This window comes from Phocoena phocoena, chromosome 11 (assembly GCF_963924675.1).
Source record: "Phocoena phocoena chromosome 11, mPhoPho1.1, whole genome shotgun sequence".
NCBI lineage: Eukaryota > Metazoa > Chordata > Mammalia > Artiodactyla > Phocoenidae > Phocoena > Phocoena phocoena.
Genome location: NC_089229.1, coordinates 60,258,567 through 60,283,603, shown reverse-complemented (window position 1 = coordinate 60,283,603; position 25,037 = coordinate 60,258,567). Strand labels below are relative to the sequence as shown.

The following is a 25,037-nucleotide window of genomic DNA, read 5'->3' as shown; positions in this document are numbered from 1 at the left end:
AAATGTATCACAATAAAGAAAGATTTGTCATGCCTTGTTATCACTTCATAAGGCCGTCCTTCTAGATACCTGCCATAACATCAGGATATTTCTATCCCAATAAAACATGATCATGATGTGCTTGGCTAATAAAAAGGAAAAAAGACACGCATTAAAAGTATGTTTAAAATGATTTGCATGAGTGATGTAAATATAAACCACCACCGTCATCATTGTCAACATCATCCTCAGTTTATTTGCCTTTTGAAATCCCTGCCCGACCTTGTGGGTCGAGGTAAAGGAAGAGAGAGGCAGAAAATTAGCACCTATTAAATGCTTGCCATGGCCAGGCACTGTGCTAAACACTCACAATAACCCTGTAAGATAGGTATTCTTATGACCTTACAGGTGAGGGAATGGGGCTCAAAGAAGTTAGGTAACTTGCCTGAGGTCAGACTGCTAGTACAGGGGATCAGGATTGTAACCCAGGTAAGTCTGCATCCAAAGCCCACACTTTCCCCCCTAAACTCGGACAGGTTAATTTTACTTTGACGCAAGCAGAGCCTCACTGGGTGGATTTATACACTGACTTGACGTTGGTGAGGAGTATGTTGGGCTCAAAGACCTCACCCTTCCCAGTCTGGACTCCCTGCAGGGGAGCCAGGGGTTCAGAGGCTGAATATTATGGCCTTTGTGCCCGGTCACATTACTATCATCACCCAGGGGCGCCCGTATATAATTAGGGGTGGTGCTACAGGCACCGTCACTGCTGTACAGTGACACGCTCACAAAACTCACTGTCACATTTAACCCATGCTGGGACTCAACGGAGGCTGGCTGTTCCTTCCCTTCTCCCAGTCGGTGGAGTGTGCAGCCAGCAGGGGTCGCCAGCACACCAGGAATTACCACTTGCTGGGCCAGTCTCCTTCGGCCCTCACAGGACAGAATATTCCTCCTCCTCTGCTCTTCTCCTAAAATCTCTCTCTGATCCCTCCCCTTTCCTGCTTTCCCTTTCTAGCCCCCCTCCCCTTCCCCAGGCCTTGTAGCTTCTTACCGCGAGCTGGATAGTTGCCCCTTATGCAGCACCTAAACTGCCCAATCCCAGCCTAGACCAGGGACCAGGGATTCAGGCTGTCATCCTGCTTTAGTGATGCCAGGGAGCTGGTAAGGAGCTTGGAGTGCCCAACCTTCTGGTTCATCCTTGGCCAATTAAGCTTCTCCCTCCTCTCAGTGCCTTCCCAACACCCTGTCGTGACCGTTCTTTTATTGTCCCAATGTTCGTGTAAGGAAGGATGTGTCGCAAACATCCTCAGACTCCCAGGGTCCTTTAGCTCCCTCATCTTGGGAGAACCTAAGAATGAAGGAGGAGACAAATCTCTGGTGGAGTGGGTGATCTGCGGCCTGTGGTTTTTGGATGAGAAACCACGATTTGGGGCGTACAGTGGAGGGACCCATGTACCCTGGCTCACAACAGAAAGAAGGGCCAGGTGTCTGCTCCCTGCAGGGAAGCTGTGGCTGCCTTCTGGGAGTGACATCTCTCTGATCTTTTCTGCCTCTCCCCTCCCCTGGTGTAGCAGCAGCGCCCCAGCTTTCCCATGCCCCCTTCTCTCTGCAGCCCCCTCCCCGCAACTTCTGGAGCCCAGTGATTGGCGACTGCCTGCTGCAGGGCCGGCTGGGTTTATGGCTTTGCGGCCGCTGGGGAGAAAGCGAGGGCAGAGACCGAAAATGGAAACCCACCAAGAAACTGAGTATGATGAAAGAGTAAAAGAGAGGGAGACCAAGACAGAGGCAGAAGGACCTCGAGAATAACAGATACCCCAAATCAACATGATGAGAGGGACTAAAGCAGAGATGGACCCAAAGAAAATTATAGAGATGCTGATAAAAGAGGGGAAAAATGTAAGAAGGATGGGGTGAAAAGGAAAAGAAAAGCAGACAGGAAAACAGTTGGATAAGTCCTGAGGGTAGGGATGTGCAGGGCTTTCCAGGGGGACAGGAATTGCTGGTAATATGTAGAGGGTGGGGTAGACTTCTAGGGACTCCCAGAAATTCTGATACAGAAGAGGCCAGAAGATCTTGCAGTTCTCCTCACACCTGTGCTCCCATTCATCCAATTTAGCCTTTTCCATGTTCACACCCTCCTGAAATTTTAGAGGTTATTACAAAAATGTCCTCCTTAAGAATGATCCATGATCTAGTGTGGAAGGATCTTGTCCCATTTTCCATGAAATGAATGGGAAAACTGAGGTCTGGGATTTGGGAGGGATTTTAACATCAGAGCTACATTTTTTTTGTTTTTAAGATTTTTTTGATGTGGACCAGTTTTTTAAATCTTTATTTAATTTGTTACAATATTGCTTCTGTTTTATGTTTTGGTTTTTTGGCCATGAGGCATGTGGGATCTTAGCTCCCCAAACAGGGATCAAACTTGCACCCCCTGAACTGGAAGGCGAAGTCTTAACCACTGGACTGCCAGGGAAGTCCCTAGAGCTACACTTCGTTGCACATGAATTAACTTGCAAGGTTGTTGGCTCTCTGTCATGGCATCTTGATTGGCGCATACCACATTTACCTTATGTTATAGTAATTTCTCTGTATACCCTTTGTGCTAATATATAAATAGGCTCTTTAATAGCAAGATCTGTGTCTGCCCTTCTTTGTGGCTCCCATAGTGCCTTGTTCTTGTTTATTAAGTGAACCAATTAATGGCCCCTAGAGATGTATAAGCAGAGGTTGGATGAATATCAACTAGGGGTGGAGTCCAGGGAATTGCTGCACTGAATGAGAAGTCGGAGATATATCTCTAAGCACCTTTTTGGTTTTGAGGTTCTATCAGCCCATGTATAAGAGCCTGAGTTTGCTGTTTCTTTTCCCAGTTCTCCAGACACGCAGGGGTAAGACAGACACAAAGTGGGAAACCCCAAATTCCAAAGTAACTACTGTGGGTGGAGCTCTGTACAAGGCATTTTACACATCTGATCTCATATAATCATCACATGAACTGTTCCAGGTAGGCGTTATCCACATTTCGCAGATGAGGGCTCAGAGAGGTGAGGTGTTTTGCTCCAGGTCACATGGTTAGGAACTATGACAAATGAAGTCTAGAGGTCTCTAAGGCCTGGTGATTGCCACAACACCGTGTTTCTACCAGTTTGAGAGATTTCCAAGGTTTCAGAAAGGCAAAGAAGGAGTTGAGAAATGGGGAAAACAGGGAGAAGACATGGCTTCTAAATTTAGGGCTGGGAGAGAGATTCGGAACTCTAACCTGGGAAAAAAAGTCCACTTTTATGAGAGTTAGAACGGGACATTTCTGCTCTTACCTGATTATCAACAGACCTGGAGAAAGAGGGACAGGGACAGAGATACCCAGAGGTCGGGTATCGAGCACTGGAATCTCTTGCCATAGGTTCTGGCGTTGGGAGCTTGAGACATACAGGTGCCTATAGAATGCAGTCTTGGGAATTCCAGGCATTTCTCTTTCTGCTAGGAGGGTTGTTGGGAGTCTAGGGATGTCCAGGTTGTGGGTGTCCTATTCTCCTATTCAGTGTTAGTGCTGTACAGTAGAAATCCTTTTTTTTTTTAATAGAAGAATGTCTATTTATTTATTTATTTATTTTGGCTGCGTCGGGTCTTTAAAATTTTTTTAATTTTATTTTTATTGGGCTATAGGGGATGGGTTGGGAAATATCTCTGTAAGTTATGCCCTACTAGGGAAATGTCCATTCTCATTTTCCTGCGATAGCTTTCAGAGCTTTTTCTTTTTCTTGGAGCTGTTGCTCTTGCTGGCAGCAGCCTCTTCAGGTCCACTGCTGAGAGGCTCCTCCTTGGAAGAGAATTTCCTCTTTTTCTTGGGGACCCTCTTGTTTCCTGACTCTTCAGGGTCACTATCTGGTTCCTCTTTGGGGAAAGATTTCTTCCTCTTGGTAAGACTTCCACTGCCAGCTGTCTCTTCAAGATCACCAACCAGCTCCTCCTTGGAAAAAGATTTCTTCTTTTTGGGTTTGGAGGAGACGGATGGGTCTTCCATTCCATTCTCCTGAGGAGCCTCCTGGGGCTTTTGCTTTTGCTTCTTTTTGGGTCTTGCACTTGTCTCCTCACATTCCTCCGGGGTCCTACTGCTGTTTTCTGAAGACGCCAGGGCAATCGCAGCCAGTCTTTTCTTTTCCTTCTTCAAGCGTTTCTTCTACTGTTTCTCCAGCTTCCTAGTAATCTCAGCAGCTGCTTCCTCTGCCCGAACGATTGCCTCCTTCGTGACATCCAGATTCTTTCGTGGAATCTCTCCAGTCTCATAGGACAGCCGCTCCTCAACTTGTTCTCGAAGCCTCTCCCCAAATACACTGGTAGGTACCTCAGAGAAGCAATCGATTCGTGAGGCAATACTGCATTTGTTTGCCAGGTATCGGGAGATGCGGCCTCTGTTCTTGGCAGCTGCTCGGCCAATGAACGTAGAGTGGAAAATGAGTCCATATTTTGGGGTGTTACCCTTTGTCCTCAGGGCTCTGGAAAGTTGGTCCCTGTGCTGGACCCATTGAATCACTCAGACACCAGGACTGGCCATCACTGCGTCGGGTCTTAGTTGCGGCATGCGGGATCTTTATTGTTGCAGCGCGCGGGCTTCTCTCTAGTTGTGGCGTGAGGGCTCCAGAGCTCATGGGCTCTCTAGTTGAGGCGCTCAGACTCAGTATTTGTGGTGCGTGGGCTTAGTTGCCTTGCAGCATGCGGGATCTTCGTTCCCTGACCAGGGATCGAACCTGCGTCCACTGCATCAGAAGGCGGATTCTTTACCACTGGACCACCACGGAAGTCCCTGTGCAGTAGAAATTTAATATGGGCCACATACATAAAGTCTTCTAGTAGCCACATTTTAAAAAGTAAAAAAGGGGCTTCCCTGGTGGCGCAGTGGTTGAGAGTCCGCCTGCCGATGCAGGGGACACGGGTTCGTGCCCCGGTCCGGGAGGGTCCCGCATGCCGCGGAGCGGCTGGGCCCGTGAGCCATGGCCGCCGAGCCTGCGCATCTGGAGCCTGTGCTCCGCAACGGGAGAGGGTGAAACTAACTTTAATAATATATTTTATTTAACCCAACGTATCCAAAATATTATATCCCTTCAACATGCAATCAATATAACATTATTTTAAATTCATTTTTCTTTTTGGTGTTAAATCTGAGATTTGTTATGCAGTTTGCAGTTGACAAATCTCAATCTGTACTAGCCACATTTCTAGCGTTTAGTAGTGGGGAATTCCCTGGTGGTCCAGTGGTTAGGACTCTGCACTTCCACTGCAGAGGACATGTGTTCGATCCCTGGTCAGGGAACTAAGATCCCGAATGCCATGTGGCAAAAAAAAAAAAAAAAAAAAATCAAGTGTTCGGTAGCGGCATGTGGCTGGTGGCCACCATAGTGGAGCGCAGGCTTAGAGCGTGCCTCGAGCCTGCAGGATCTTTGATGTTAGATCCAGACATCTTGGTTCCCACCCTTGATTCTTCTGACACCTTGACATAGGAGTCCTTGTTCTTCTGTGAGTATGGAGACATATTCCCAATTCCCACGGGTCAGAAGAATTGCGTGTCTATTGCAGGGTATCTATTGCAGGCTCTGTGAAGTCCAGCTGCACAATAACTTCCACCGGCAACACACTCCTTAAGCGCCTCTTGCTGAGCTGCCAGTGACCTCCTGGCTGCTAAACCAGCCGTTTCCAGGGATACTTTCCCTGGCTTCTCTGCTACACCTGCCGCCGCTGGCCTTTCTCCTTGACTCATCTGTCCCCAGTTGCTTCCTATCTCTCTGATCGATCCTTCTATCTTCTCCGTGATTTGGCACTCTCCATCCTTCCCTTCCATGTTGATGGTCTCCTGGGTGCTGCCCTTGGTCCTCTTACCTCTCACTCTACATGCAGGGAGACCTGGGTAATCTATCTTCACTTGTATCACCTTTATTTACAAGGATCTTAAGTCTCTATCTCCAGCTCTAAACCCTTCTGAGCTCCGGACTTAAATATCTATCCAATTGTCTACTGGAGTTCTCTCCTTTGAACGATCCCAAAGACATTGGGAATTCAACAAGACAAAACGGCACGAATCATCTTTTCCCTCAATGTATGATTTCTCCATTTGTATTATTAATTTGGTGAATGGCATCACTGGTTATCTGGTCATTGAAACCAGAAACCTGGGATCAACAGGACTCCTTCTGTTCAATTCCCATATCTGATTATCAAGTCCCATTAATTCTGTACCCTGAAGAATTCTGCTTCTTTTCCTCTTGACACTACTTAAGTTCAGTGCTCACTGTTGTTTTTTTTTTTTGGTTGGGGGACCTTGCCATGCGGTTTGCAGGATCTTAGTTCTCTGACCAGGGATTGAACCCGGGCCAGGGAAAGTGCCAAGTCCTAACCATTGGACTGCCAGAGAATTCCCTAGTTCAGGGCTCACTTTCCTGGCCTGGGTTATTACAGTGGGTTCCTAACTGGTTTCTTTGGACTTTCATGATCCGGCAATAGAGTGTAAGCTCCTTGAGGGCAGGCATTCCTATCCGTTCATGCAGATTCCCAGTGCCTAAGACAGCACCTGGCACATAGTGGGCATTCAGTGAGTATTTGTTGAGGAAATGTATGAGTAAAGGTCTATTATCCGTCGTTCCAGCCTCACTTCCCACATCGTGTCCGATCCTCATTCGGCAGCTCTGAGTGTTGAGATTTCTGAGTGAATTAGGTCTTTGCCGTCTTGTCCCATCTGCCTGCACACTCTGGGCTCCCGTGTACACACTGTTTAAGACTCAGCCCCCATATCATCACCCACAGGAAGCTTTGTCTTCCGAGTCTTGGTTAATTAAGTACCTGTTCTCTGTGGTCCCACAGCATACTGTGCGTATCTCTAAAGTAGCGCTTACCTTGTTTTCTTCTATTTGTTAGTTTATATTGACTGTGAGCTCTTTGAGGGCAGGGTTTTTGACTGTTCCATCTCTAGTCCCAGCAATTGACCCATAAAGAACACTCCATAAAGTTTTTTTGAATGAATGCATGAAATCTCTTTTTTTCCTGTAAAGATTTTATTTTTTAATTTTTTAAAATGTAGAGTATTTTGCCATTCTTTTTCTTTTTTTAAATTAGTTTTTATTGGAGTATAGTTGCTTGCATGGAATCTCTGTATCCTAACTGACATCACATCTTGTTCTTTCAGGCCACACAGGGCACTTCAAAGGTACTGGTAATGTTTTTAAAGCTGGTTAGTAAGTCCAATAATGTGCACTTTATTATTCTTTATCCCTTGTATATGGACATATATATCTTCTTTTGTATGTATGGAGTATTTTATTAAAATAACTAAAAAAATTATTTTTGGAGGACTGGCCCTATGTGCCAGTTTCTGTACTGGACTTCAGGGACAAGAGATGTACAAACACAGAACCTACCCTCAAGCTGCTTATAGTCGAGAGAGAAGAAAAACTTGTGAACATGATATAGTGAGTTTTTACAAAGTGCTATGTGTAGTATCACAGAGGATAATGGAGGAAATCACGGAAGGCTTCTCGGAGGAGCTATCTTTTGAGCTGAGGCGAAAGCATGTGTTCAGAGGCATGCAAGAGCAGTGCCTATTTCTGTGGAGTGGTTGTGTAAAAGTGGACTCCAGGGTTCCTTAGGGTAGGATGGGGAATGGAAAGGCAAGTTGGTGAAGACCCCGACGGGCACACTGAACGATCTGCACATCGCATTCCTGTAGGTAATAGGCAGCCACTGTGGTTCTGTAAGTGGGGAGTGATGTTTGGATTCATTCATCTTTCACCAAATACTGACACCTGAGTTCCTATCTGCTGCTACTTGGTCTGAGCCCATTCAGGTCCATCACTTTCTGCAAGAATACTGGGAAGCAAGAGGGAGAGAGACGATCCCTTACAGGAGGGATACAGTAGGAAGGCTGAGTTGCCAAATACCGCATGGTGAGTAGGAGAAAGAACTCCAGTTGGAACCCAGCTGTCTTCCCTCCCTGCCCATGCAGTCAGCTACTCTCCCCTGAGCTCCTTGTGTTGGGGCCATGCACTGGACCTTGGGGTAGACAAATCGTAAGTGACGAAGAGAAATGGCTCTACATTTCTGGGGAACTCCTAGTCTGAAGGTGCCGACTGCACACCTGAAGACATACGAAGGGCAGAGAAAGGAGGGACTGGAAACTCTAGATACCCAGGTTAAGGGGTCCAATGAGGGACTGGGGGACTTCGTGGAAGAGGGGAGTATGGAACAAGCTTGGGAAAGTGAGGCAGAACTGGGCTGGGGGGAAAGGAAAGAGGTGAAAATGACCCATGCAGTTTTGGAGGTGGGAAAGAACAGAACTTATGCTGCAGTCGTCGTAAGTGCTTTTAGTCTGGCAGTGTCTGTGTCAATGGCCTTGTGCAGCTAGCTACCCATGTGGCCCCTGCTGGTGTGTGTGCGGCTTTGCAGGGGCTGTGGGATGGCAGTAAAGGCCCTGGGTCCCTCTTTCTGTCGCCCTTCCTCCTCTTCTGCACTAGTGGCGGGGGGGGGCATCCTTCTAGAAGCAGGATGTCTGGGTTCCAGGTTCTTCCCTCCCCAACCTCCCCCAGACATAAATCACAAGCGATTTCATTAAATGCACCTCCTGCTGGGGATGTTGGCTCATAATTCCTCTCTGATTAACCCCCACAACCCCGGCAAGTTTACAGGCCAAGAGAGGGAGGGGATGGGGGAGGGAAAAAGGAGGGATGGGGGGAATCCCAGGCCGGTGATGGATGCCTCTGTCAGCCCGGCTCGTATTTATTAATAGTCTTAATGCGGGAAGCAATAAAGGAAGAGAGGGATTCTATTAATTAAATCATTGTTATAATTAACTTTCATTAAAGTAGGATCAATAAAGAGGAGTTGAGATGGAGAGAGGAGAGATCCATTATCTCTAATTTCCTTGGAAGGGATTCAGGGAACGAGATGGGGTTGCTAGGAGACAGCAATGTGAGGGAAGAAGGAAGGATGTAAGATGTCACCCAGGTGGGGTTGGAAGGGGGGTGGGCAGGAGGGTTTCAGGTGGATGGAGAGAGGGGATGGTGGGGGTGGCCCACCCACAGGCCCTGAAGGGAACGGGGGTGGCTGATAAGGGAGCTATTGGGATGGAAACCAGGGGGCTGTAGGCACGGTTAATGCCAGGCATTGCTGAGAGTCTTGGTGAGCACGTGGGTCCTTAATACATGCTTTGTGATGCTGTGTGTGTGTGTCTGCCTAGCCTGTGAAGCTGGTTAGAGTGGATGAATGTGTTTTTGTGATTGTGGAGTCTGCGTGTCCATATGGGTGTGTGAGGATGGCAACAGAGGGAGAGAGGGAGGCAGGGCTGGGAGGAACTCAAATAATCTCTAGAGGTAGGAGGTTCAGGATATTTTTTACGAAGTGGATACTCAGGTGTGCACTCTTCACAGGAGTAATGCCTGTCCTTTGGCTCAAAGTACAGTGAAGGCTGCTTTGGAGAGTGAAGGTCTCAGCGGCGGAAACCTCCCCCCACTCCCAAGGCACTCACCTTGGCCCATCCGAGGTCCCTCACTGCCCCACCCCTGGGACTAAACCCTTCCCTCCCCCTCAGTTTGCTCCCTCCTGCACTGCAGTGTTCCCCAAGCCAGACCCCACCTGAGACAAAGTTTCCTCCCTCCTCTCTTCTCACTGGTGGCCAGCACACCAGGGAAGGGCAAGATGGGAAAATACCAACAGCCTCCTCCCCTAGGCAGCAGGGGTGGGGTGAGGGGGTCCCTTCCTCCCTCCCTCTTCCCTCCACTAAGGTCTAAGCGCCAGAGGTCTTGACCTTCTCTGATCCAGCCACACCTCATGATAAGAACACATTTTATTAGAATAGTTATACATATCATATAAATATATTTGTCCAGCTACAGGTAGGGAGAGGGATATGGCAGGGGGGAAGCTCTTATTGCTGAGGGGGGACCTGGAAAGGGAGGGAGGGCTGGCAAGTGGGGACACCTGGGACCATTTGTTCTCCCATCCCTTACAGAAGGCACAAACGCATCATTTCTTTCCATGTGAGGACCCTGGGGGGTGGTGGTAGGGAGGGACAGGAGATAGAGTACAGAAAACCTCAAAAATACAAAAGAAACATCCAAACTTAATATCTAATGGTATAGAAAAGGCTGGGCTGGGGTATGGAAGGCAGTGGGGCAAAAGAAGGAGGAACCAGGGAGGTTCAGAACTGGTAGAGACCTAAAGAGGTCATGATGTCAATCCAGGCCCCAGGGAAAACTCAGGTAAACAAACACACACCCCAAACAAGAGAGGGTGGGGTGCCCCAGGAATTGGCTTCAGGGCATCAGCGTGTGAGTGTGTGAGTGTGTGTGTGTGTGTGTGTGTGTGTGTGTGTGTGTGTGTGGTGGTGGTGGTGTAGTGGCTGGTGTGAGTGACAGAAGCAACCAGGACCAGGAGGGGGTGATATGATTCCCCCTGGAGAAGGCCCCCTCCATCCGGGTTCCTCCAAAACCACTTTCAGGGAGTAAATTCAGCCACTGCTTCCAAGAAGGAACCCCTGCCTGGACAGAAGAGCCAGGTAGCAGAGGATGAAGTTGGAGAGCTTGGGATGAAATCACACAGGAGCGGGTCTCGGGCAACAGAATATCATGGAGCTGAGTGTGTTGGAAAAGAGGCATGAAACCTAAGTGTACGTCTATGCATGAGTGTGTGCATGTGTGTAAGTGTGTATTCGTGTGTGTACTGGGGGTGCGGGGGTGGGATCATTCAAAGGTGAAGGGGTCCTGGGTGCTGAAAAAGAAGTGTCCATCCACGTGGTCCTCCAGGGCATCCTTATCGCTCTCGGCTGGGAAGCGTTCCTTACAAATAGGACACTCCTTCCATGGGGGGGTGGTAGGGCCCCCAGTGCTGGCCTCTGACAAGGGACCCGCCGCAAAGCCACTAAAGAGAGACAGGAGAAAGGAGAAGGTCAGTGCGCTCCACTGCCTTCCTGGCTTTTGGACCTCTGGGAGAGGGACCCACACATGTGGGCTCCCAGATGACCCTGTTCCTAATGCAGCGCCCTGGCAGTTCCCTCTGCTAGCCTCTCATAGTATCCCTCTCCCCACAATACTGGAAGCCTTAGTTTCCCAGCTCCCCATGCCCTCTTGTCTTTAGTGCCTGCTGGTTTCTCTAGTACAGAGCCCATCCCCCAACCTCCTGCTCTCCTCCCTCCATCTCCGTCTGCTGCCTAATGAGGCTGAAAATGAGTCTGACATCGTCCTTCATCTTCCTGCTCCAGCCTGGAAGGATGACAGCATCACCCGCTCCCTGCCCTGAGCCCATCTCACATCCAGGCAAAGCAGGGGGCTGGATGATAAGATCTCTCTTCCCTCCTGCCTCCCCCTCTTGAACTGTGGAAGAAAAGGGAAGGTAGCGGGCAATCTGATACTTGGAATTCCCCACCCAAAGCGTCCCCCAGGGAAGTCAGGGAAGAGGGATAGCATCTAAGGGGCGACCAGATGGATGCTGGACCCCAGTCTTCTTTCTGTTCCTGTCCCAAGGAGCCTTGGTCTCCTCTCTTCAATCCCTGACAGAGCCTAGGTACTTACCTGGTGGTTGGGGAAGGGGTAGGGGCAGGAGAGAGGGGATGCAGGGAAATTTGGGCTCCACGGAAGATGGTGCTGCTAGAACAACACAGAAGCCAGTTAAAGGCAGGGCCTCTGAGTGCGCACGTGCATTGATAGGCACCAGTGATTTGGAGTGGTGGGTCATTTTGTGTGTCAATACAACTGTATCTTTTTCTTGGTTGGGGCCAAGAAGAGGGAGGTTGGGGGAAGGGCATGAGGACTGTTCACCTGGATGCCCTATCCGCTGGCATCCTCCCACCTCCCTCCTGTCCTCCCCCTTTGGCCCTCACCTGGCCATGTCATAGAAGGCATTGCCCAGTTCCGGAAGTAGCAGGTTGGCCTCCTCACCACCACTCTGCACAGCTGCCATCAGGACTGACTTCTCATCTTCAGCCTCCTGGGCACCAAAGGGATAGAGTTGAGTTTTGGGGTAGTGTCCCCAGATGGGGGAGCAGCACACTGGGACAGGTAAGGGAAGTCTAGGCCGGGACTGTTAACAGAGAGTTGTAGTAAGAGTGGAGCAGGAGAAGTGTTTTTTTTGTTTTGTTTTGTTTGTTTGTTTGTTTTTTGCGGTACGCGGGCCTCTCACTGTTGAGGCCTCTCCCGTTGCGGAGCACAGGCTCCGGACGCGCAGGCTCAGCGGCCATGGCTCACGGGTCCAGCCGCTCCGCGGCATGTGGGATCTTCCCAGACTGGGGCATGAACCTGTGTCCCCTGCATCGGCAGGCGGACTCTCAACCACTGCGCCACCAGGGAAGCCCAGGAGAAGTGTTTTGATGAGGGCTGGTGCACAGGAAGAGAACGGGTGTGGGGAGGAGCCGCTGGCAGCACAGTGGCTACTGGGTCAGACTGGTGTCCACTTGGTGGCCCTGAAGAGAGCCTGTGCCTGCCCGCTCTCCCCCAAGAAAAGAGAGCCCTGTATGGCTAAGACTGCCTGCTCTGGAGGCTGGGCCACTTGGGGTTGGTCCTACCTCTTGTCCCTGCCCCTGCCCCATCTCCCCTCCATGCTCACAGAGTCAGAGCTACTGTCCTCAGCTGGTCCTGAGAGGTGAGGAGCGATGGGAGCCGGCTGGCTGATGACAACTAGGGGAGAAGCCTCTCGTGGCCCTGTGGCAGGGGAGGAGCCCAGGTCTCCACGCTCACACAGACCATAGGGCGGGAGCCTCATGTCTTCTGGAGACTCATCCTCTGAGTCTGTCAGAGCCACTGGGCAGCCTGCAGGTGAGGGAGTGGGCGGAGAAGAAAGAAGGAAGCATTGTTAGAGGGTCGGCTTCTCTGGATGAGGGATACAGTTAAGCTAATCAGGGGCCAGGGTCTGGGAAGGAAAAAGGCAAAACAGAGGGCAGAGGCAGCTCCCAGAGGGGTCATGTGGAGCTTTCCCAACACAGGGAGGGAGAGCGGGGAAGAGGTGTCCCAAGACTGGGGGTGTACAGACGCAGCCCCGCAGCGGCCTCCTCGTCCTCTGTGGCAGGGTCCTCATTCCACTTCTCGTCTGCCACCTTCTCCAGGCGGGCCTCCAGCTTTCTCATGTACTCTAGCAGTTCCTGGAGGTGGGGAGGAAGGACATGTGAGCGGCTGGGAAGATGTGAGCCATGCAGCCCTGCACAGCCTTCTCTTGCATCCAGGGTGAACTCTGAGCGCCTCAGGATTAGACGCTTTTGCCAAAGGGGGGGCAGTTTAAGGCAGATCCTCCCCCCACAGCCCCCAGCCCTCTTTCACCCCTTCTTCCCCCAGCAACCCTCCCCTGTCCTGCCAAGGCAGCTAATAAGGGGAGCCATGGTCCCATTTTTAGCCTTGGGGCCCTCTTCACTGATGCCAGTTTCTAAGCCAAGAGGTGACAAGAAGATACCAAGTTTCCAGCCCTCAAGTCCCCCGCTGGGGCCTCCAGCGGGCTGGGTTGTGGCTTCTCACCTGCTTCTCCTCCTGGAGCTGCTCCTTTTCCTTCTGGAGCACGCGCAGGGCTGACCGCAGCTCCACCAGCTCCCGCCTACTCTCTGACAACTGCACCTGAGCAGAAAGGGCCAGAGGGTATCTGGAGCCTAGAAGGTACCTCCCAGAAGCTGGGCTCTGACCTGGATGCAACAATCTAGAACCACGACTCTCCGTGCCTTCGCTCCTCTCTTGCCCTGACACACAGGAGGCTCCGACACTCTGCTTCCACGAGTCCCTTGTCTTGGCTGCAGGAGACTCACCTGAGTCCTAGTCTCTGTCTCCCAAGTGGGGACCAGAGGATGACTGCCTCTGGGCTGGGGTGCAGAGGGCTCGGTCATAGCAGGGGGCACTCTAGAATTCGCCTAAGTCATCCCTACTGGGCCCAGAATGTGTGCCGAGAGCAGAAAGGGACATGGCATGCTTCGAACCAACGAGGGCCGGGGGGCGTGCAAGTGGGAAATGAGTGCCTAGAACTTCTGAGCCCACAGCCAAGACAGAGGGAAGGGGCACTGATGCCTCAGGACGCCCGGGCCCAGGACTCTCGGGTGGCCGGGCGCCTCACCAGGCTAGAATCCTTTTCCTGGGCCAGCTCAGTCTTGAACACTTGGTTCTGGGTCTTCTCCTCCTGTACTGCCTTTTCCAGTCGAAGTACCTCTGCACTCAGCTTTAGGATCTTGTCCTTCTCGGCCTGGGAGACGCCGAAAATGAAAACGGGAGGGTAAAGGAAATGGGATGCCACTGGCAACAGCACCATTCCTCACTGTGTCCCTTCTTTATTTAACTGAATATTTTGGAGTGATTTCCCCTTCTTGCCTTCCTTATCCCCTGTACCCCCAAATGGAGGAAGGTCCCTGACAGCAGGGCGCCTTGCTGATCAGGGATGGGTATCACGGCAGGGCCGGCGCCTAGGACGGTAAATGTTTCTGAATCAAGATGGTAACCAAGACAGGTGCTACAGAGATCAGGATCTAGACACTCTGCTCAGGGCGGGGCCACACCTGGACAGCGACTGTACCTCCCTCACAGCCCCTCCCCACCCGTAAGTCCTCTAAGGTTCTCACCCCCGCCTCTCTCCTCCCAGGGGATCTGACCACACGAGGTGCGCGCAGCAGCAGCCAGGAGCCTGCAGGTCCCCCCATCCCTCTACCTCCACACTCTGCAGCAGCCCCGCCCGCTCCTTGCTCCACTGGCTTTTCTCCTCCTTCAAGTGCAGACTGAGCTCAGCCAGCCTGCCGTTGACTCCAGCCACCTCCAGGCGGCTGCGGTGCAGCTCGGCTATGGTGCGGTCCCTGGCTCCCGCTGCGCTGGCCAGCTCCTCCCCAAGAAGGGCGGCTTTCTGCTGGCTCGAGGCTGCAAGCTCCTGGGCCCCCCGAAGCTGCTCCTTCAGGGGCTCCAGCTCAGCCTCAGGAGAAAGGAGGAGATGGAATCAGGGCTCCCAGTGAGTCATTTGTGAGCCCGGAAGGTAACTAGGCTCCCTCCACTCCCCCACCGCATCAGGACTCAGGATTGGGTTGTTTAATCTTGAGCCATGTCTTTCTCCCATACTTGTCTACAACCAGCCCTGGAACATTCTCCACTCCCTGTTGCCTAGGGGCTTCACTCACCACCCGCTGTTGGGCCTGGCCGAGGGTGTCCTTCATCTGGGCCATCTTGTCCTTCAGTCGCTGGGCCTGAGCAATCTGCTCCTCCTGCCAGCCCCTGGCCTCCTGCAGCTCCAAACTCAAGCGACAGTTCTCCTGCTGTGCCACCTGGAGCTCAGCCTGATGGCAGCAGAGAGCAGGTAAGGAAAGGGGATACATATTTGGGGTGGCCATGGAGGTGGGCCTCTGTGATGAGAGAAGCCAAGGTTCCACTCCTCAGATTTAACACAAACTCAAGCATTCAACCCTGGCCAGCCCTTCCTGGGTTCTCAGTGCAAAGCGTCTCAATCCTGAGCAACCCGTCTCCAGTGGCACGGCCTGCGGTCTTCCCCTGCCCCATGTCTGCTTCCCCGCTCTTCCTTTTCGATCAAAACTCAATCTGGATGTCCTGCAGGCCTCACTCGCTCGGCATATTCTACCTCCCACTCTACCCCCGTCCTTGCCACTCTTGTTTCTGTCCATGGCACTAACTACTTCTCAAGTCACTTGGGCTGGATACCTCAGTGCCACGTGTGGTTCTGTTCTCTCCCTAGTGGCCCAAAGGATGGACGCTTCTCCATCCTCCATCTTGTTCACAGCCATTTTCTCTTTTCTACTGTTACCACGACCACATTAGCTCAGGCTCTGGTCATTTCTTGCTTGGACTACTGAATAATCTCACAACTAGCTCATTTTCCACAAGGCAATCAGATTAATAATCTTTTTTTCTTTTTTCCCCCTGGCCGCGCCACGTGGCTTGTGGGATCTTAGTTCCTCGACCAGGGATTGAAGCCAAGCCCTCAGCAGTGAAAGTGCAGAGTCCTAACCACTGGACTGCACTGGACCGGAATTCCCAGATCAGTCTTCTTTAAGAACATTCTTTAAGTATGTGTCCCCCACTTGAAAATCATCAATGCCTCTCACTGCTTACAGAATAAAGACTAAACTCAAGAACCTCTACAATCTGACCTAGGCCTTACCTCAAACTCTTTACCCACGCATTCAGCTGCTCTGAGTGTTCTGGACTCTAAGCCTTTGCTCATGTATTTTTGGTTTTTTTTTAGAATGTATTTGTTTTTTATTTATGTATTTACTTATGTGTTTATTTATTTATTTATGGCTGCATTGGGTCTTCGTTGCTGGGGTGGGCTTTCTCTACTTGCAGTGAGCGGGGGCTACTCTTCATTGTGGTGCGCGGGCTTCTCATTGCGGTGGCTTCTCTCGTTGCAGAGCACGGGCTCTAGGCGCTCGGGCTTCAGTAGCCGTGGCACGAGGGCTCAGTAGTTGTGGCTTGCGGGCTCTAGAGCGCAGGCTCAGTAGTTGTGGCACACGGGCTGAGGTGCTCCGCGGCACGTGGGATCCTCCCGGACCAGGTCTCAAACCTGTGTCCCCTGCATTGGCAGGCGGATTCTTAACCACTGCGCCACCAGGGAAGCTCCTCACGTGTTCCTCTGTTCCTAGAATGGCCTCCCTCTCATCTCTGTCCACTCAAATTCTACCTACTCTTCACTGCTGAGCAAATGGTTTTCAGACCATCTCCCATAGAAGCCTAGGGTTCTGATGAAGCCATTTAGAAGCTGAAATATTTGATTTCAACTTCTTCCAAATTATGAAAAATTATGTTGAAAAACAATGCACAAACTCACAAGTTAGCACACTGGAGATCATCAAGCACTGATATGTGCTTCCAGGTTAATTCATTTTTGTGCAAAGCTCAGAATAAAGTTTCAATTGTATTTTCTATTGACGTGGAGAGCAAACTGAGATCGCAAGGTAGAAGCTTAAAAATTATCATTTGCACCTGCTTGTGCGTGAGACTCAAGGTGTTCTCAATACTGTACAACCATGACACGATACAGAAACATATTAGCTGCTGAGGTTGACAAGACAGTCATCCATAACCTCCAATTTCCAAGTCTGGTATCCATCAAAATTATCTGATTGCTTTCATTGCTTTATAAGTAAATGTTATACATTTGAATTTATAAAAGTAAATTTATAGTAAAGCACTGGATGGATAATTGAGAAAGCAAACCATCTCTGAGCCCTTACCTCGCTTTGCTCCTTGTCTGCCTGCACTTCCTTCAGCTGCCCAAGGAGCTTCTCTTGTTCCCGAGTCAGGGCCTTCACCGTGTCTCTAACCCTGTGAGTGGTGGATGCAATGTCAGAAGACCGACTGGTCACCAGAGAAGGAACAAAGACTCAGACTTCTGTCTTGAGCCCTTCTGCTGGGGCTCCTCTAGCCCAGACCTCCACTTCTCTGTGGGATGCCCAAATCCCCAAACCAAGATGATCCAGTTCTAAGCCCCAAGTACCCAAGATTCCTAGTTTTAGAGCAGAATATAGAAATAAACAGTTGTTCTTTTCTCCTTATGTATCACTTTAAGGGATGTTCTGCTAATGGCTTCCCAGTTGCTTGCAATAAATCAAGAGACCGGAATTCAGTCTTTTCTAGACAAGGGGCAGTCATTATTGACGATAAACTTTTGATCTAGGTCAGAAGTTGGCAGATGTTATCTGTAAAGGGCCTGACAGTAAATATTTTAGGCTCTGCAGGCCATGTGGACTTCTGTGGCAACCTCTCAACGCTGCCACTGGAATGTGGAAGCAGCCATGGACAATATGTAAATGAATGAGTATGGCCGTTCCAGTAAAACTTTATTTATGAACACTGGAATTTGAATTTCATATGATTTTCACATGTCACAAAATATTACTCTTCTTTTGTTTTTCAACCATTAAAAATTGTCAAAACCATTCTTCCCTTGTGGGCTGTACAAAACCACGTGCGTGGCAGGCTGGATTTGGCATGTGGGTCATAGTTTGCTGAACCCTGGTCTACACAGCCCCTGATCTTTTCCAGATGCTCGGTTTGATCCCAATTTTTCTATTCCATGATTTAGAACCTAGACATTTAGTATCTCCCTCGGGCAAGACTAACATATCCTGGACTGAAGAAGCCTTAGTGATCAACTCACTTTTTATTCTGGGTCTCGGATAGCATGCCTCTTTCCTTTAAAGAGTTTTTCTGAAAATATCAAATCTACCAGTACTGAATGAAAGAAACTTAATTATGTCATTTGATGAAAGAAGTGTTTCTTCTGGTGAAAATCTGAAGGACAGGCATGGGAGGTGGTCAATATTCGTGCCATTTGGTAGAAAGAATAGTTGTCTGGCAGAAGAAAGAAATTTATTCTATGCGGCCCCAGAGGTCTAAACCAGGACCAAGGAATGAAAGTTACAGGAGGGTAAATACAACACAAGAGATACAAAAATGACAGCTGTCTGATATTGAAAGAGGCTGCCTTCTGAGGTAGTGATCTTTCGTCACATACCCTCTTAAATACTTTACATTCCTCCCAATGCTAAGATTCTATGATTTGTACCTTTTTTTCAGGGCAGAGATCCCATAACATTTCTGGATCACCGGTTCTAACGTTTCCTAATAGTGAGAACAGAGTCTAATCTTATGCTTTGCTGGCGTAAAATCTGAACTCCATCCTCTCTTATCTTGCCTGGACCATCCTATCCATTCTCTTCTTCCAAATCCTCCACTCCTAGCTCCTGCTTTGCCCTTGCTGCACAATAGATGGTAATGATGATTATTTCCAAAGGTAAGGAATACAGAATAGGTTAGGAAAGATGGAAGCGAGCTTGGCAGAAAAATTACCCCCAGTAATTGGAATACCCTGAGTGAGGTTGAGAAGGGAAAGAGAAACCATGTGAGATGGAGAGCAGGTCTTGCCTACCTGACACGGGAGGCTGGGGTTCGAGGGTCACAGGAAGCAAAGGGAAGTAATGGGGGTAGAGGGGTCCCCTCACCTGTCCAGCTCCACCTCTTTCGTCAGCACCTTCTCACTGATAGTCTGGATGTCATCTTCCAGCTCCAGGATGCGGGCCACGTGGTCTCCCTGTTGCCGGCTCAGGATGTCCCTCTCTTCCGTGAGCTCCCCGTGGGACCGGGAAAGCCCCTGGAATTAAGGTTCCCCAAGAAGAAGAGGGAAGCTGAGATGCATCTCTCAAAGAGTGCAGTAAAGGCTTAGGAGAACTCCTAAGTTTGACTATCCACCCTTCTACCCGGTCACCTTCCTTGAAGAAGAAACTGTGAGGGAACATCCCCTTCCCGGTGAAGACGGCTACCTCCACCCTAACTCAGCACTCCTGTGTTCAGATAACTGAGTCTCACTACAAATTTGGGACGTGTCTCCCATCATATCCAGTTTAACACTACTTGTGACTGCCTAAACCTATATCTTAGATGCCAGCACCATCTTAACAGCCCACTAACGTCTCCGCTTTACTGTCTTCACTGGGTTCAGATTTTGGACCCCAGGTGAGCAGGCAGGCCCCTCCCCCCAGCAGCCCTGCTCCCACCTTGTACTGCTCCTCCAGTGCCATGTGCTCCTGCCTGGCGGACGCCAGAGCCGTCTCAAGCTCCTGTACTCGGCTCCTCAGCTCTGTCACCTGCCCCTCCAGCTGCAGCTTCAGCTGCATCAGGTCATTCCTCTCTTGCTGGCTCTCGTCCAGCTGGTTCTACAGGGGACGAGATGAAAAGGGGAATCTGCCTGTGAAGCGCCCATTCCAAGGTCCCATCCCCACCGCTCTGCAGATGCATGTCAGGGCTGGGAAGTTACATCAGTACAGGCTATAGAGGCGAGTCAGGGGAGGCCTGGTGTGCTACTGAACCCTGCCCACCACCCATTAGACACACCAGCTCCTGGCACGCTGAACTGCCCACCCCTCTTATCTTTTCCCCGCTGAGGCCTGGTCCCTCCTTTGCCCAGCAATTGCAGGAACCCCTTGTCTGGCAGAAGTCTTTCTCAATCCACATGGACAAAGGGGATGGTTCCCCTAATTTTACCCTATCTGTTCTGGAGTCAGACAGATGTGGGTTTAAATCTCCAATACAATTTTTACTAGCTAGGTGACTTTGAACAAGTTACTTAACTTCTCTGAGTCTCTCTTCTCATCTGTAATGTGATCCCTTAGCCTGGGTTGTTTTAAGGTTTAAATGAGAACAATGAATGTAAAAACAGAACACGGGTAGGAGATCACCCACCTCTGACTTATGTAAGATATAAACATCTTCCTATTCTTGTATTGATTCCATATGTTTAGAGGATTCCACAGGGCAGGAGTTTGTGTAAATCACAAACTACTCATTCCCACCTGTTGAGCTTTCCTCAGGCCTGTCCTCTCGTCTGGGGAATGTACTTCCTCCCCACCTAGTCCTGTCCTTCACCTTCCTTCAGGAAGTCTTCCTTGCTAACATCTGCCTCCACTCCCTAATTCTTCTGTATTTGGTCCAACAGAAAAATAATACAAGCTACATAAATAATTTAAAATTTTCTAGTAGACACTTAAGAAAAGTAGTAAGCAGCAGATGGAATTCATTTATCTAACCCAGTCAATCCAAAATGTTATCATTTCAACATGTAATCAATATAAACAATTACTGAGATCTTTTACATTGTGTGTGTGTGTGTGTGTGTGTGTGTGTGTGTGTGTGTTTTGGCTGTGTCACGCAGCTTGTGTGAACCCAGGTCCTCGGCAGTGAGAGTGTGGAGTCCTAACCAGTACACCGCCAGGGAGTTCCCTACATTCTTTTTTTAAATACTAAGTCTTCAAATCTGGTGTGTATTTTATCCATACAGAACACCTCAATTTAGACCACTCACATTTCAAGCGCTTAAGAGCCACATGTGGGTAGTGGCTGCACAGGCCTGGGGCCCTGCTGATCTGTTCTCACTCCTCACTTGCCGTGGAAGTGGGTCTCATACTCCCCTTCCTTGCAGTGTTCCTTCCCTGCGTGGCCTCCCTCTACCCTTTGCATCTTCCTCTAGCGCCTAGGGAAGGCTCCTGGAGAAGGAAGCCTCAAAAAATTCTTAGGAAATCTTGAGTGATGTTGGCCTGTGGGTGGCTTGCTTTCCTACCCTATGTGTTCGTGTCTGTCTGTGTCAGATTGAGACTTTCCTGTAGGCAAGGCTTTGTATAACTCCCAGTGAGGTCTGCAGTTGAAGCTACAGCGAGGGGAGGGTGAAGCGTGAAGGGGCCCCTTGCAATGCTATCCTCCGGCACCCTCGCCCAGGAGCAACTCTGTTGCTCTGCTCTCACCTGCAGCACAGTTGCCTTGGGAACAACCAGCAGGATGTCAGAGCCGCCGTCAGTCTCCTCCAGGGTCACCAGTTCATCCATGGGCCGTGGCTCTCGGAACTGGAAAGGGGGGCTCTGCCCACACACCCGGCCCTGGCGGTTCACGTACCGGAACTGGTAGAGCTGGGCTCCGGGTTTGGGCAGGTAGCTGGCTGTGGGAAGAAGTACAGACCCAGGACCCCAATATGATCCCAGGCCCTCAAGTGCTCAGCAGGTTCCCCCTCCCCTTGATGTGTCTTATTATCCATTGTCTTTGGCCCCAGCCCCTTGTTACCTGTTCTATAGACTGTTTTCTCTCCTCTCCACCTCTCACAGGCTATTTCTGATCTCTGGGATACTCTTCTCCCTCCTTTCTGCCTAGCCTTCTCTTTCCTCTCTTTCCCAAACCTACCCTCCTTAATAATAATAATAATAACAACAACGACAACAATGCTAGTTACCATTTGCTGAGTACCCATTACATACCAGGCCCTTTGCCAACAGCTTTATCTGTATCATTTAAAATTTTCATATTGTCCCTGTAAGCCAGGCATCCCCTTTTACTGTTAAGATAACAGACACAGAGAGGGTAAATAATTTGCCCAAGGTCAAACAGCTTGTAAGTAATTAGAGCTGAGATTTGAACCTGGGTCTTTCGAAATCTAATGACCAATCTTCTTGTTAATATATGAAGCCACTTTTCCCTCTTCCCTACCCCCTAGTCCCACAAGAAGAGTTCCTCCTTTTTTGGTAAGAGGCAGGACTAGCGGCCCTTTTACAGTTCCTTTCTTGTCTGAATCCCTGATTCTTTGAAAATCCCATGATTCTGTATCTGCCGAGACCACTACCCTCTTCCAAACCTCCATCCCCTTGTCTCCTCCCTCCCGGTTTTCCCTCTTCCCTTGTACCTTGGAACTGGACACTGGCATGGATGGGGGAACCATCAGTTGCACTTTCAGGCACCGAAGACCACACAAACGTGTGGTAATCCCGGACACAGGCAGCCTCCACCTGTCAAAGCCCCCGGTGGGAGAGGGGTATAGTGATGCAACTCCCAGCTCCGGAAGGCGGAAAAGGCTGAGGGATTGAACCAGGGGTGGGTAGGATGGTGTTGCAGTGGCAAGGATTCTGAGAGACAGGGAAAGTGGAGGGATGCTAGTGTGTCAGGAGAGAGCAAGGCTAAGATGGGAGATGGGCTTCGCCTACACACATGGCCTTGTCATGTGACCTCGTTCTCCCTTCCTCTCTATCATCATGAAGTTGAGAATTCAGAAACCAAATCAATTCCCCTTATTCCAGACAACCCATGGCCCGTAAGCCTGAGCCAAAAGGGGGTCCAGGGATACCTTGAAGATGCCAATCCAGTCGCTGGCACTGGGCACAGTGCCTGGGGGGAGCGTGTAGTGACACTCCACCTTGGTGTTGGGGATGTAGGTCCGGGCCACATTCAGAAAGTTGACTCCACCCCGGGATGGTGCCCGGCTTAGCGATGATTCTTCCATTCTGGCCCTGAGATGGCTGCCTTCCTATGAAATGAAGATTGAATATCCTGAAGTGTCTCCCCCTCTCTCTCTGCCCCCTAACTCTGTCCCCACCCACAGCCCCTGCTCCTGGAGATGAAGGCGTATCTGGTTTCCAGCCCCTGAGGGTTTAGGACCCTCTAGAGGTATCAATCTTAGTCTCTAGGGCATAGGTCTGGCCTTCTGGGTCAGTACCCATCCTGGCTCACACTGTACCCTCTGAGTCACAGACTCTCTCTAGAGGTAAGAGCTCTCTAATTTCTGCTCCCTTTTCACAGCCCCATTGACCAAGCCTCAGTCTCCCAGGCTCGGCCTCCTGTAGTCCCTCCTTTTCCATCTCTTAATAGCCTTGACCATTCCAAATTCTTCAGCCTCCATCTCCCCACCCCAACCCCTACATCTTCTGGCTCTTGAATTCAACGTCCAACTGAGGCGGGGGGCCCCCTCATTCTGAGCAGGCCTCCTTGCCCACTCCAGCTATACCCAGGAACGACTTAGGACACCTGAAAACAGCAACTCTGAAAGTAACGACTGAGTCTTTGGAGCTGGAATATGGCTGGGGGTACGAAGAGACCAATCTTCAAGCCCCTGAACTCTCACCCTCTCTCCCCGTCTCTCAGCTGTCTTCCGCCATGAGCAAAAAAAAAAAAAAAAGCCTGCACTCTCATCCAAGAAACAAAGGGAAAGGGAGGATAAAAGGGAAGATAGGTTCTGTCCCTCACTCATTCCTCCAGGAAGTCAAGAATTCTGGAGGCGGCTGCTTCAAAGGGTGGAGTGAAACACTCAGCAGGAACGTGGTGCTGCGGGGAGATGGAATGTGGGGGCCTGGAGCCAGGAAAGCCCCACCCCCGGGTAGGCAGCCTGGAAGTAAGGGGCCCTGGGAAGGGAAATGTACACATAATGTTGAGAGAAGGAGAAATGTTTCAAAAAGAACCTCATATTCTTCTCTTCAGGTCTTGCCAGGAGCAGGGCTAGAAAACTACTGGTTTGACAGTTCGTTAACCCATCGCTAGTATTCCCCTCCCCCCCCATTTTCTCTGCTCCCCTTAGCCTCAATTCTAAGTGCCTGAACCCTTCCATCTGCTTGGATTGGTAGTTGGAGGCATGCTATAGGATGGGATTAAGATGAAGCGTTCCAAGTTAGGTGGGGAGAGTTCAATGGAAAATATGAGGCTAGAGTGAGGAAAGATAACAACAGTCAAGAGAACTCCTAAGCCCAGGGCTGTGAGATGGCCCTTGTCATCTCTCATCTCCAGCCCACTGAGCTTTGTCCTGTGTCAGTCACAGTAATGCACGTCCAATCAACCATGGCCACTAGTCATGTGCACGCCCCCAAACATCACAAACCCACACCAGGCTGAAGCCAGGTGGGTAGGGACTTTAAAAGAGGACAGAAAATCAGTAAAGAAGGGAAGGTGGGACAGCTCTACAAAAAGGAGCTACTTCTCCCTCCAAAATAGAGACTGAATTGACGACAAGAAGTTTCTCTGAATTTTCATCTCTGAAAAATCCCTAGTTAAAACTAGTCCATGTTTTTTTCCAAATACAATTCTTCTGGCTTTCTAAGAGGGGGTGAACTGTCCTCAAAGACATTGTCCTGGGGACCCCAACTATTCCCCACAAACAAAATTCAAAAAAGCTGGAAATATCCCCCACGCCTGAATGAGAACTCTGGGCAACTAAGGTGTATATGTGTAGCCAGATTCAGGTGTTTGCATGGGGCGGGGAGGGGGGTGTCCCCATGCCCCCCACGCTGTAGGGCTCTAGAGTTCTTTGACACTCTACACCTTGGAAGCTTCCCCCGCGCCAAGGGATTCAGCGTGGTAAAGGCCTTTGGATTGGTGGCGGGGCGCGGGGGTTGGCGGTTTGGGGGATTAGGGGTAAGGGAAGGTTTGTGGGGTCCAGTCTTGCCGGGCCGAGAACGAGCCGACTTAAGCCTCCCTCACAACTCCCTTAGGCCTATCAAGCTTTATAGAGAAGGACTGAGAGGGAGGCGAGAACAGCCAGGGGGCAGCCCCTGATGAGGGCCCCCTTGAGACCAAGAACTCCCGAAACAGCGGGGTGGCTTCTCCAGTACGGAAAGTGTTAACACCCAAACGCTCCTGCTTCCCCCTTCTACGGTTCCCTTAGATTATCCTTTGACAGTCTGGGAAGTGGGGGGATCCCCCATAAGATCGCCCCCAAATTAGGCCAAGTTTCTTACCCCACCGACGGATCAGCTGTCCCCTCACCTTTCACCAACAACAAAAACAGCACTCGGCTCCGAGAGGGGGAGGGAGAAGGGT

The 25,037-nt window shown here is 50.2% G+C and overlaps 1 protein-coding gene and 1 pseudogene across 2 annotated transcripts; both read right to left on the bottom strand.

Moving 5' to 3' along the window:
* Positions 1-3,676: 3,676 nt before the first annotated feature.
* Positions 3,677-9,500, bottom strand: LOC136131377 (nucleolar protein 56 pseudogene; annotated as a pseudogene).
* Positions 9,501-10,703: 1,203 nt separating this feature from the next.
* Positions 10,704-22,734, bottom strand: CALCOCO1 (calcium binding and coiled-coil domain 1). 2 transcript variants are annotated; one of them, XM_065887219.1, is made up of 14 exons: positions 22,579-22,734; positions 22,141-22,243; positions 21,215-21,405; positions 19,475-19,633; positions 18,923-19,071; positions 17,153-17,243; positions 15,086-15,241; positions 14,629-14,883; positions 14,044-14,169; positions 13,461-13,556; positions 12,985-13,093; positions 12,562-12,764; positions 11,840-11,946; positions 10,704-10,881 (listed from the first exon to the last, which is right to left on the bottom strand). In XM_065887219.1, exons 1-14 carry the CDS (start codon positions 22,732-22,734, stop codon positions 10,704-10,706), a joined length of 2,079 nt encoding a protein of 692 aa, XP_065743291.1. The 2 variants fall into 2 exon arrangements, with proteins under 2 accessions (XP_065743291.1, XP_065743292.1); XM_065887220.1 differs by lacking the exon at positions 15,086-15,241 and having other exon boundaries at positions 21,215-21,306.
* Between the last annotated feature and the right edge of the window lie 2,303 nt (positions 22,735-25,037).

Excerpts from the sequence above, each read along its gene's own strand:
- CALCOCO1 (XM_065887219.1), bottom strand. The coding sequence starts at position 22,734 with ATGGAAGAATCATCGCTAAGCCGGGCACCATCCCGGGGTGGAGTCAAC. Across the intron at positions 19,072-19,474 it reads CACTGGAGGAGCAGTACAAG|GGGCTTTCCCGGTCCCACGG; the intron begins GTGGGAGCAGGG and ends CCTTAATTCCAG. Across the intron at positions 11,947-12,561 it reads AGGACAGTAGCTCTGACTCT|GAGGCTGAAGATGAGAAGTC; the intron begins GTGAGCATGGAG and ends TTTGGTGCCCAG.